This window comes from Herpailurus yagouaroundi, unplaced genomic scaffold (assembly GCF_014898765.1).
Source record: "Herpailurus yagouaroundi ecotype Mexico unplaced genomic scaffold, PumYag 181, whole genome shotgun sequence".
In the NCBI taxonomy this organism is placed as follows: domain Eukaryota; kingdom Metazoa; phylum Chordata; class Mammalia; order Carnivora; family Felidae; genus Herpailurus; species Herpailurus yagouaroundi.
In genome coordinates this window covers 20,188,965-20,202,183 of record NW_024412412.1, presented here as the reverse complement: position 1 = coordinate 20,202,183, position 13,219 = coordinate 20,188,965, and the positions used below count along the sequence as shown (strand labels likewise).

The window sequence follows — 13,219 nt, the reverse complement described above, 5'->3', positions numbered from 1 at the left end:
CAATGATTATTACTCGGCCATAAAAAAGAAGGAAATCCTGCCGTCTGTGACAACATGGATGGACCTTAAGGGCAGTATGCTCATGAAATAAGGGAGACAGAGAAAGACAAAATACCTTATGCTATCACTTACATGTAGAATCTAAGAAAACTAAACTCATAAATGCAGAAGACAGAGTGGTCATTGCTAGAGGGTGGGCAAAATGGGTGTTGGGGGTCAAAAGGTACAAACTTCCAGTTCTAAAATAAGTCAGTCCTGGGATGTAATGTATAACATGGTGATGACAGTTAATAATACTGTATTGTATGTTTGAGAGCTGCTAAGAGAGTAAATCTTAAAAGTTCTCAACACAAAGAAAACAATTTCTGTAGCAACATATGGTGATGGATGTTAGCTACACTGATTGTGGAGATCATTTCACAATATATCCAAATACCAAAACATTTCGCTGTACCTGAAACTAACAGAATGTTTTATGTTGCTTATTATCTCCAAGAAAAACAATAAAATAATTTTAAAATGAATAAATATTAAATTTGATAATAAAGCAATCAAACAGTTTACCTTGTGCTATTTTCCAGGACTGATCTAGTGATAAACCCTATCCACATGGCATCTTTCTTTCCCAAAATCCATTCTATGATACCTGGAAGAAATCAAATACACACAGTGTCACAGGCCTGGAATTAGGCTGTGAACCAGAATACAAAGTTCAGCCTTCCTCTGAAAACATCTATAGAATTCCCATTTAAGAACTCTCTACTCACCCATATAACCACCATTTACACCGAAACGTTCATTTAACGTAAGGCTAAACAGTCCCTGAAAACAAGACAAAGCAATGAGATCAGAAATTTCAACCATCCTGTTTAAGGCCCCCTCTTTTTATACTGGTATACCAAATCCTGGAACAGGAGATGGGGGAGATGCAAAGATGAGTCAAAACTATATCATCACGTTCTATTAAGTTCAATGCGTCTTCACATGCAGCGTGTGACACGAGTAGGTGGAATATTATTGGTCACACTTTCCTGACAAGGAAAACAAAATGCAGAGAATTCATGCCTAACTTGTTTGAATGGCAGACTAAGGACCAGATGCCAGGTTTACATTACGTTCCCGGTCCTCACCATCCAGCCACACGCTTCTTCCTCCTGACAGTCTCCCTGAGACAAGCCTTCATTCCCTTTCTACTCTTCCCACCATGCAAGTTCATACCTATGAAGGTGACAAGAAGTACAAAGGGATGAACTGAGGCTTCATATTCTTTCTAGGTCCTCGTTTCCTCAGACCCCACCTTTCACAGGCAGTAACAAAAGCAGGACCCAGAGCTACCTGTAAAATTATTTAACAGTAGATTTCTTACTGGTTTGAATCCTGTTAACATGCCCACATAGCCAGCAAAGCTTGAGGCCTTGAAGACAGTTTTATTGTTTCTTTGGAAGTCCAAATTCACTGTTAAAGGTTTTAGTTGCTCAGTTACGACCCAGGTATTATTATTTATGTTCCACCTACAAAAGACAAATTTCAGTGATATTTAAGAACAATGATGGTAATAAGGGTGAATATGATGACGATGGCCAGGCACTAAATTAGGTCTTCACCTACCTGGTCCCTCAAGGGGGGAGGAGGGACCCCCCTTGCAACAGGAGTGCTTTGCAACAGGAGTGCTCACAACTTTGCAACTTTGCAACAGGAGTGCTTGTATCCCCCATTTTCCACAGGAGAAAACTGAGGCTCAGAGAAGTTAAATAACCCAACATAACGCAGCCTATTAAATAGCAAACCCCAGATTCAAATGTAGGTCTCTAATTACAGAGCCCTGTTCTAGTTTTTTCAGGAAAGTTAGGAAGACATAAAATACAATACTGTTCTTCCCTTCCGAGCAGTAAACCAGATGTGCATCTGGGGCCTCCAATCCTCCACATGTGTGTTCAGATGTGTGTTCACTAGGTGCAACTCCATTACAGACCCAAACAGTGTGCCCGTCTTGTCTCAAAACTAAGAAACAGGATCTTCACTTCTGGGTCTATTTTGGGCATGATTTGGGATTTACTTTTCATCAATGGAATACAACCTACTCTTGGGAAGAAGAGTTCTACTGCGTCCTTTACTTACCCAAGAAATATTCCAAAATCCAAGTTTCTCCCATGTAGTAGATGACCTAATATAAAGAAGACACATGTCATGGCAGTTATGACAGCATCACTGGTTCTAACTAAAAGCTGGACACGTAGTTCTAGTTTACTGATACGACTATTCCGTCCAACAGTAAGAATTAAGCAGCATCCTAGGATCATAAGCCTTAACAAGATCAAACGGCTGTGCCTGCCACACTGACCAGATCCCCTCACAATCATCTGAACGCACAGGGTTCCAGGTAAAATTAGGGTGTCTGAAGAGGATGAGGAGTCGTTCTTCGGTCCACTGTGTCAGCTACCTGGACACAGCTGTCCTAGCCTCACCTCATGTGACCTGCCACCATCCTTCCCGTCAGGAATTGTCACCTACAGCTGAACACCTTGAGGGTCAAGTACCGGCAGACTTTCTACCCAAGGTAGAGGTCAAAAATAAAGTGAGTCAGGGTACATCATCCTGTGCCTTGCAACAACCTGAGTACCGGCCAGAAAAAAACATGGGAAAGTGAGGTCCCTGGGGTGTGAAATGATGTGACGAGGTTTGTCCCGGGCTTTGAGCGAAGGCTGGATGATCATATATATAAAGATAATGAAGTACCCCTGTGAGTACTTACACCAAATCATGACGAAGAGTGTAAGGAGACTAGGAGGAAGGGTAAGAGTGTATACGGTCCCAAAACACTTCTTCCCTCTAAGTTTTTTGCATACCTGGATTAAACTTTAAGAGGCATTACAGTGGTCTCAAAATAAGGGTAGTTTTAAATTCACCGTTAAAAATTTGGTAAGATCTATAAAACTATATGCAACATACACTGAATTTGAAAAGTAAGCATGGATATTACAAGTTCTAATTCCATTTACATTTTCTTTTACTTTGTACTTTGCACTGCCCGCCCTCCCCCAGCACACATTTACCTTGTTTGTCTTCTGTTATTACTGAAGTACAAATGGTAAAAATTTCATAGAAGACATTGAATGAAATAATCTCACCTATGAGAAAAGATAGGACATTTCTTGGTCAATATACAGAACCATGGCATTGTTAGAAAATTCTTTTTTTTAAGAAAAGGGTTGACAATCATCACTGTGCGAATTTTTGCTTTGTACATGCCTGCAGACAGCTGAAGTATGCCTGAAGAGCTGGTCAGGTGGTGGGATCTCACCAGCCTGTACTCTACAGACACAAGATAAAACATGCCCCCAAAGGGTCAGCTATGTGGGCACGTTGGAATTGTATTGCAATACGATGTCCAGATTTTTCATCAATGTGCTGCATTTTACTTTTGTTTGAGGGCACTAATGTATGGTGACTTAACACATCTGGCTCTTGGTTATATACTGAACATGTTATTTTGCTGACATATTTATTTATTATATTTATAATATAATATTTATATAATATTAATATTAATATATAATATCACTTATATATTATAAAAATATATATTATAAAATATATTATAATTAATAATATTAAATATTTTTAATATTTAAAAATAAATATAATATTTATTAATATCTATTCATTTTTGAGAGAGACAGAGAGACACAGACAGACAGACAGACGGAAAGGGCATGAAAAGGGAAGGGGCAGAGAGAGAAGGAGACAGAATCTGAAAAAGGGTCCAGGCTCTGAACTATCAGCACAGAGCCCGAATGGGGCTTGAACCCATGTGCGGTGAGATCATGATCATGATCATGTCCAAAGTTGGACACTTAACTGACTGAGCCACCCAAAAACACCTTGCTCATATTTTAAGAAGTGACAAATATTTCTAAGGTGAGGAACTATTAATAAAATAATAAAATTAGTGCCGAGCTACCAAGAAAATCCATTTTAAAACATTTTAATTTTTGAATAATTTTCTAAAACTGTATAATACTAACACTTAGCATTTAATTAAAAGGTATACATCCTGGGAATAAAAGGAACAGCATGGAGAATATAGCCAGTGGTACTGTAACAGCACTGTATGCTGAACGGAGGGACTACACTTGTGCTGAGCATAGAGCAATGTACTGAAGCACTAGCTGTAACCCTGAAACTAATGTAACGTTGTGTATCAACTATACTCAAACAAAAACAATTATTTTAATTAAATATTTAAAGATATACGGCACATTTCATCTCTGTCACATTTTATGTTAACATGTAAAGCTTAACATTTTTTCCCCATCCTAACCTAATGTTTATTTCCATTTTGGTAAGATTCTGCCCTCATTTTCTCTTATTACAAATCATCTGTTAATCTTTATAATCCATTTTTCTCTCCAGATATTTATATGTGGTATTTATTTGATAGAATTCTTTACATAATAAAGGAATTAAATACCTGTTTCTCACATGGGCTGCGAGAACATATTTCTAGTATGCTGACCATCTTTTGACATCATTTTTTTAAAGAAGCAAAAAGCAATAAAAGTCCTAGCCACTTTTGTTGATAAATACTATTGATTTGCAGTAATTCTCAATCATCTCTCTTGTAACACCAAGGTACTACTGTCTACTTAAAACAACAACTCTAACACTTTGGTACCTCAAAAATAAAATTAGCGTTGCAGGAAAAGTCTTTTTCAGCAAATTAAATTTGACTTCATTAAAGTTAAGAACTTCTGCTTATTAAAAGACACCAGTAAAAGAGTAAAAATGCAAGCCACAGACTGGGAGAAGATACTCAGAATGCATTTGACAACAGACTTATAGACAGAATATGTAAAGAATTCCTTAAAACCATTTATACTACCCAAAGCAATCTACACATTCAATGCAATCTCCATCAAAACGACATCAGAAGTTTTCACAGAACTAGAACAATCTTAAAATTTGTATGGAGCCACAAAAGATGCTGAACAGCAGAAGAAATTATGGAAAAGAAAAGCAAAGCTGGTGCATCACAATTCTGGACTTAAAGTTATGTTACAAAGTTCTAGTGATCAAGACAGTATAGTACTGGCCCCAAAATAGACACACAGATAGAACAGAATAGAAAGCCTACAAATAAATCCACAATTATATGGTCAATTAATCTTCAATAAAGCAAGAAAGAATATCCAATGGGAACAAGACAGTCTCTTCAACAAAATGTGCTGGGAAAACTGGACAGCAACACACAAAAGAATGAAACTGGACCACTTTCTTACACCATACACAAAAATAAATTCAAAATGGGTGACAGATCTAACTATAAAAAAGGAAACCATAAAAACCCTAGAAAAGAACACAGGCAGTAATTTTTGACATCGGCCATCCCAACTTTTCTCTAGATAGGTCCCCTGAGGCAAGGGAAGCAAAAGCAAAAATAACCTATTGGAACTACATCAAAATTAAGAAGGCAACCTACAGAATGGGAGAAGATATTTGCAAATGACGTATCTAATAAACAGCTAATATCCAAAATATGTAAAGAACTTACACAACCAAACACCCCCCAAAAAACCCAAATAATACAATTTAAAAAATGGGCAGAAGACACAAAAAGACATTTCTCTAAAGAAGACATCCAGATGGCCAGAAGACACATGAAAAGATGCCCATCATCACTCATCATCAGGAAAATGCAAATCAAAACTACAATGTGAGATCACCTCACATCTGTCAGAATGGTTTATTTTTAAAAAAAATTTTTTTTTCAACGTTTATTTATTTTTGGGACAGAGAGAGACAGAGCATGAACGGGCGAGGGGCAGAGAGAGAGGGAGACACAGAATCGGAAACAGGCTCCAGGCTCTGAGCCATCAGCCCAGAGCCCGACGTGGGGCTCGAACTCACGGACCGTGAGATCGTGACCTGGTTGAAGTCGGACGCTTAACCGACTGCACCACCCAGGCGCCCCAGAATGGTTTATTTTAATAAACAACACGAGAAACAACAGGGTTGGCAAGGATGTGGAAAAAAAAGAACCCTCCTGCACTGTTGGGAATGCAAACTTGTGCAGCCACTATGGAAAACAATATGGAGGTTCCTCCAAGAGTTAAAAATAGAAGTGCCCTACAATCTAGCAATCACACTACTGGGTACTTATCCAAAGAATATAAAAACACTACATCAAAGGGATACATGCACCCCTATGCTTATAGCAGCATTATTTACAACAGCCAAAATATGGAAGCAGCCCAAGTGTCCATCAAGAGATGAATGGGTAAAGAAGATATGGTGTGTGTGTGTGTGTGTTTGTGTGTGTGTGTGTGTGTGAAATCTTGCCATTTGCAATGACATGGATGGAGCTAGAGTATAATGCTAAGTGAAATAAGTCAGAGAAAGACAAATACCATATGATTTCACTCACATGTGGAATTTAAGAAACAAAACAATCAAAGGGGAAAAAACAGAGAGAGAGGGACAAATCAAAAACCCGACTCTTAACTACAGAGAACAAACAGATGGTTACCAGAGGGGAGGGGGTCAAATAGGTGATGTGCACTGAGCAATGTATAGAATTATTGAATCGCTAAATTGTACACCTGAAACTAATAAAACACTAACTGGAATTAAAATAAAAACTTAAAACAATTATTTGAAGCCAGTTAAAAATGGGCCAGACTGCAACAAACATTTCGCCTTGAGAAGGAAGGAGAGACAGGTAGACTACCTTTTTAAACCATTTTTTTAAAGAAGCAAAAACAAAACACCAATGAAAGGAAAGACCAACAGCTGTACGATCTCACAGTCATCAGGAAAAAGCAAATTACACAATAATGGGATTCTACACACTCAACAAAATGGCTCAAATGAAAAATATTGATGCTAGCAGGTGGAGAAGTATCAAGTAGAGAAAACAAACTCTTGTACTATGCTGATTGTCTGTGGATGCAATTACTTTGAAAACTGGCTAGCAGAATCTACAAGGCTAAAATACAGCTACCCCATAAACAAATATATATCCAACACAAGTGAGTGGCATAAGTCCATCAAAAGACAGATACAAGAATGTTCCTAACTGCTTTATGCTTAATATCCCAAGTCTAGAAACCACCCAAACATACTACTTACACAGTAGCATACTACCTATAATGATAAGTACAAGAAACCTGACACAAGAGATCACAGTGTAATTAGGAGGTTCAAGAAGAGGCAGAACTGGGGCACCTGCGTGGCTCAGTGGGTTAAGCGTCTGACTTCAGCTCAAGTCATGATCTCATGGTTCATGGGTTTGGCCCTGCGTCAGGCTCTGTGCTGACGGCTCGGAGCCTGGAGCCTGCTTTGGATTCTGTGTCTCCCTCTCTCTTTGTCCTTCCCCTGCTCGTGCTCTATCTCTCTCTCTCAAAAATAAAAATAAACATTTAAAAAAAAGGGGCAAAACTACTGTCTGCTGAAGTCAGAATAAGCAGTGACCTGGGGATGCGGTACTGTCTGTGAGATGGCATGATGGAACATTCTGCATTGCTCAGATTTTCTGTATCCTTTTTTTTGGGGGGGGGGTTATTAATTTTTGAGAGACAGAGCACGGGCAGGGGAGGGGCAGAGAGAGAAGGAGACACAGAATCCGAAGCAGGATCCAGGATCTGAGCTGTAAGCACAGAGCCCGATGCAGGGCTCGACCTCATGAGCCGTGAGATCATGACCTGAGTGGAAGTCAGACACCTAAACTACCCAGGCGCATCTGGAGTTTTCTGTATCTTGATCTGAGTTGTGATTACATGCATGTATGCATATTAAAAACTCTGAGCTGTATACTTAAGATCTATGCAGTGTATCTCAACAGAAAAATACCTCAACAGAAACATTTTAAAGTGTTTTATTAAATCTTTTAAAAGCTGCAAAGGGAACTTTACCTAAAGGTATGTCAGTAACAGCTGCAATCCCCTTCATTTCCTCCTCATAAGGACCAGGAAAGTTGCCAAGTAGACCAGGCTGGAAAACAAATAAATTACCAATCATTCGACCTAAAGGGCTGTTTTGAGATTTGTGGTTTTGTTTGTTTGTTTGTTTGTTTGTTTTACATATAGTTTGCTCTGGATGCCCCTCCATAGTAAATAATTAGTTATTTTTAAGGCACTTTTACATCCCATATTTCTAAAAGACTCTACATAAGACTCAATACTGGGCCCTCAGTCTTGACCTCTTGCCTTTATTCCCTTAAACTTAGCTGTTCTCAGTATGATGCAAAGACCTAGGGTTGTTTTTCCTGCCTCACACTTCACCTCTTCTCCAGAGAGCAAAGATAACTGCACTCAGATAAGCTAACAGGGCCCACGACACAGGAACATCACAACTACCCCTTATCTCTGCCCAAACCCGCCCTCTCACCTTGGCACTACACCCTCATTACTACTTCCTTCCCACACTCCTAAAAACAAATCTGTCTTTGAGTCATTCACCAAGCCTTCTGTCTTCGTTACTGGCTTCTTGGGCCGCGGTGCATGACCACGATCTGGGCACAAAAAAGGGACACAGGGGCAAATTCCCTGTGGACATATAATTTTATTCTCACATGCAACTATTCACTATCAGGGAGATAACAATTTAAGCTTACAGCCTGCTGCTAATAAAATAATGTGTAAACATTTTACAAGTCCTATTTGTCACCAACTTGGTCTTCATGTGTCATGTTACCTAACTAAGCATATGTTTTTCCTTTAGGAATTGAAAGCATTACACAAATGGGATGTTCCTGCGAATACAAAGAGGACCTGTTGAACATTTATTAACCACTTATTATATCCAGGCACTGTGCTTCAAATTCACAGCGTGATTTAATCCTCACGACCACCACATACAATATCTATTACTACTACATTGTTCCCGATGAGAACTCTCATGTTTCACAATGTAAGAAACATGTCAAAGGATACGGCTATTAGGTTGACTGATCCAACCTTAAAATCCAACGCTTGAAGGGGGAAAAACCCCAATATGGTCGGAATGCAAAGCCTGGGCCAGCTGCCCTCACTGCTGGCACAGAGAGTGGCGGGGGCGGGGGAGGACAGCAGGGGCCTCTTATCTGCTGCTCCTGCCAACCTTTGTATTTTGGGGAGGTCTGGTTAGTATGAACATGAAGGACACCGTTTTTTTTTTTGTTTTTGTTTTTGTTTTTTGTGAGAGAGAGCGTGAGCTGGGGAGAGGGGCAGAGGGTGAGAGGGGGAGAAGGGTGGGGCGGAGAGAAAGAGAAAGAGTGAGAGAGAGACAGAGAGAGAGAGAGAATTTCAAGCAGACCCCATACTCAGCTTGGAACCCAACACAGAGCTTGATCCCCTGACCCTGGGATCATGACCTGAGCCAAAAACTGAGTCGGACACTCAACCAACTGAGCCACCCAGGCGCCCCATGGGATACCTCAATTAAAAGCTCTGAGAGCACAAGCATGAGGGGTAACAGGGGTGGTGGCTGGCAGGTGCAAGGGTCACAGGGATTATATGCCTAGATCATCTAGCCTCTAGGACACAGTGATGCTCAACCAGGAGTGGTTTCACCCCCAGGGGACATCTGGTGATGTCCAGAGACACCTGTGGTTCTCACAAATGAAGGGATGCACCCAGTTGGTAGAGGCCAGGGATGCTGCTAAACATCCCACAATGAGCAGACAGCCTCTACAGGAAAATACTATCCAATCCCAAATGTCCTAAGTGCTGAGGTAAAACATCTGCCCTAGGCCTATGGTGTCCTCCCCAGTCCTTTGTACCCTGCGGAACTTTGAGGGTCCAGAGCCGTGACTGAAATAGGGCGATGAGGATCCCTCAGAGGTTCTAAGGGCCAGGACCTAGATTTTCCATTGGTTCCACCTAAATTAAAAAGGAGCTGAAGAAATGGAGTCGTCCTGCATGACCAGGAGGGAAATGAATCGACATGGTGAATACATAGCTACAAGAAACACACAACCCAAGTGAGTTTCACAGCCACTGAGGGACCTCATCAAGTATGCAGCTGGGCTGAATATGTCATCCGGTCATACACAGGTAGAGAAATGTGTCCTGGGATTGCAGGCAATGGACTTAAAAAAAAAACAAAAAAAACAAAAAAAACCCCAATTTCCAATAGTGAACTTGCAAATGTATAATTGACTGTTGAACAATGTTGAACAACGTGGGGGTTAGGAGCTCACCCGCTATACGGCTGAAAATCTCTGTGTAATGTTTGACTTCCCTAAAACTACTAACAGTTTACTGTTGACCAAAAACCTTGTTGATAATATCAACAACTGACTCACACGTATTCTGTATATGTATTTTATACTGTATTCTTACAATAAAAAAAGCTATGTTAACAAAAAAAAAAGTTAAAAAAAATTGTTAAGAGAAAACACATTTACAGTACTTTACTGAAAAAAATCCAGGTATAAATGGACCTTCCCAATTCAAACCTGTAGAGTTCAAGAGTCAACACACTGTGTGAGGGGACAGAAATGACATGCTCCCAGATGAAGTAACATCATTTGCCCATTGTTGTATAAAATAGTCCATACTTCAAAAAAACAAACAAACAAACAGATGAAGGGGCAGTCAACTGCCACAATTTGCCATGCTATTTTGTGTCCTATTACTCTAATACTACCAGAACACAGAATTTTAAGTACCTCTAAAGTTGACAGGTGGTCTAGAATCAATGCAAACTCGTCCAACCTCCTTAGAAGAGGTTGTCAAAGTACGTCTTTAAATACAAAAGCCTTGTTTGAACTCTGCATGTATGTGGGGATGTGTGTATGTTTAAAATTTATTGTGGGGAATAATACTTCTTACCAACTTTTCATCCACTATCTGTATAATTTTTCCGCTTGGCACAAAAGCATTTATCATATTCTTCAGGGAATTCATTATAACCTTTAGCTGAAAAATAAATAATTTAATTAATAGACATAAAAAGTGTTGACATTTAAGATTAATAATGATAAAATGAAAACAGATACAGACCTTTTGACTTATTCATACATAAGCAGAGTGCTGTTTGAAAATATTTTAATCTAATATATACAGAGAATACATCTTTAACAGGCCATACGATTAAGATGAAGGTAGACGATACAGAAACAAAAGGCAAAGGCTAGTAAAAAGAGCAGGAAGCTACAGAAAAATGACATCTTTTCTTCTGTTACTGTTAATGGGAGGAAAGTATCAAAACCGTATCTTTAAAATACCTGGTATGTACTTTCATGAACTGTTCTTTTAAAAATGCAATTGTATTGAGTAAAGTCACAAACAGAAGATTTAACAGTCAGCATACCGCTGGTGCCTTGTCAGCCATCAATTCATGCCATCTTTTATAGGGCGGTAGGTCGAGATTTATGGTATACCACGGAACTGGACCCCTATAGCTGCAAGGAGAGGTGCATCACTGTGAAACGTCAAAAGCAGTTTCTTGATGGGAGTTGGATAGTTACATCTAGATGGATATGTTAGAGGCACATTCTTAACAACAATACAGACAACAGCACTCAAACCAAAGTTTGCAGAGAAGCTCATTTTCCCACCTAGTGTTTCTGCCCTATGTTGCATACACAATCACATGTGATTTCAGAAATCTTAGAGTTCTACCTTCTAAAAGGTTAAGGTGAAATGGTGACATGTGAAGAATCAATGTCGCCTCAAGAGCCTCATGTAATCTATGTATCAGTGCTAGAAGATACCTGCCTTTGGGGCACCTGGATGGCTCAGTGGGTTAAGCGTCTGACTTCAGCTCAGGTCATGATCTCGCAGTTGGCGAGTTTGAGCCCAGGTCAGGCCCTGTGCTGACAGCTAGGAACCTAGAGTCTGCTTCGGATTCTGTGTCTCTCTTTCTCTGTGTCCCTTCCCTGCTCATGCTCTGTCTCTGTCTCTCAAGAATAAACAGACATTAAAAAAAAAAAAAAGAAAAGAAAAGAAAGAAAATATGTGCTTTTTTTCCCCTCCCAAATCTCTGCAAAGATTTAGTCTAGGCTCTGGGCACTTCTCCGACTGGTATCCCAGTCTCAGAGTTCTGTCTTAGACAGTCTAACACTACTGTCAAATCATGTCTTTAGCACTGGCTTCAGTAAGGGCATCTTTTAAGCCCCCAGAAGTGGCAAAATGTATTAGCTTCCCATGACTGGCTTCAAGAACCTTCACCAGTCACTCAGCCATGTGACTCTTCCTGCCATGTTCCCTCTCTTCTCATGCTTCTGTAGTCAGTCCAAACCCAAGCACTATTCCATCATACGTATTCCCTGATTTTCTACTCTTCAACTGACACATAGCAATTTCTACAATGAAGACATTGCAACATCCACTCCCTTATCGATGGAGCTGGGCCACATTTCTGGTGGATGAACTCTACAACTGTTTTCTGTAGCTGCTGAAACATTATCTTCCACCTCTTGTTACTAAACTGAAATAGCCCCTAAGGGTGTGCCATTTGGTGATTTATCAGCTTAGAACTCTGCCTAAAAATAACCAGCATTTGCTTCCTTATTGCCCTGGTGTGAGCCACCAAACCTATATCCACCCTAATCTCCTGATTCTTTTCCAGTTCAGAGCGTTGGGTAGGCTCAAGGACTGCAAAGAAGAAATGTAGAGGAAATAAACTCATTACAGCAGATGATTAGATTAACAGGGCATGGGGAGACCCCAGAAACCTCTCTATAATAATACCTCCACTAATCAGAATTCTTTGAAAATTCTTCTGTTAAACTGAACAAAATTATTTTAATAACTAGAATTTAGCCATGATCCCACATTTTAATTCACATTAAGTGTTTTCTAAAATGCTTTTAAAGTTTTCTCAGCATTTAACATCTCTACCTCAAATTCCTAGAGAAATAAATAGTATCTGCCTTATGAAGGCAGTGATGATTACATGAAATACACAAAAACACTCAGCAGTACTGGTATTCAATCAATAGTAATTACTAGAGAATATTTTCCTACTTGACTACAAACAATAAACATCATTAAATTACTTCTGAGACTTGGTAATTGCTGTGCCCAGATCATCACAGTCACTATTAAGAAGTGCCTGAACCCACCTGGCTCCCCAGGTGGCTTGGAAACTAGTCCAAGTGACACAGTATATGCATGCACAAATTAGAAGGAGGAGAAAATAAATGCTAATGGGATCTGGATGGATTCTGGAGGTGCTCCAGCTGTCAGTCCCTTGATCTCTAGTACTTATTTGACGGGTCAGGCTGGATACACAG

General features: G+C 39.7%; 1 protein-coding gene across 1 annotated transcript in view; it reads right to left on the bottom strand.

The window, feature by feature from the left end:
• The window catches only part of ASAH1 (N-acylsphingosine amidohydrolase 1), a 49,963-nt gene that overhangs the window by 6,095 nt on the left and 30,649 nt on the right, over positions 1 to 13,219 (bottom strand). Inside the window, exons 3-10 of the mRNA XM_040490057.1 lie at positions 11,293 to 11,383; positions 10,812 to 10,898; positions 7,911 to 7,989; positions 3,054 to 3,128; positions 2,119 to 2,164; positions 1,367 to 1,511; positions 768 to 822; positions 565 to 646 (exon numbers count right to left, since the gene is read on the bottom strand). Of these exons, the coding sequence (XP_040345991.1) occupies positions 565 to 646; positions 768 to 822; positions 1,367 to 1,511; positions 2,119 to 2,164; positions 3,054 to 3,128; positions 7,911 to 7,989; positions 10,812 to 10,898; positions 11,293 to 11,383 (660 nt within the window). The remainder of the gene's footprint in view (positions 1 to 564; positions 647 to 767; positions 823 to 1,366; positions 1,512 to 2,118; positions 2,165 to 3,053; positions 3,129 to 7,910; positions 7,990 to 10,811; positions 10,899 to 11,292; positions 11,384 to 13,219) is intronic.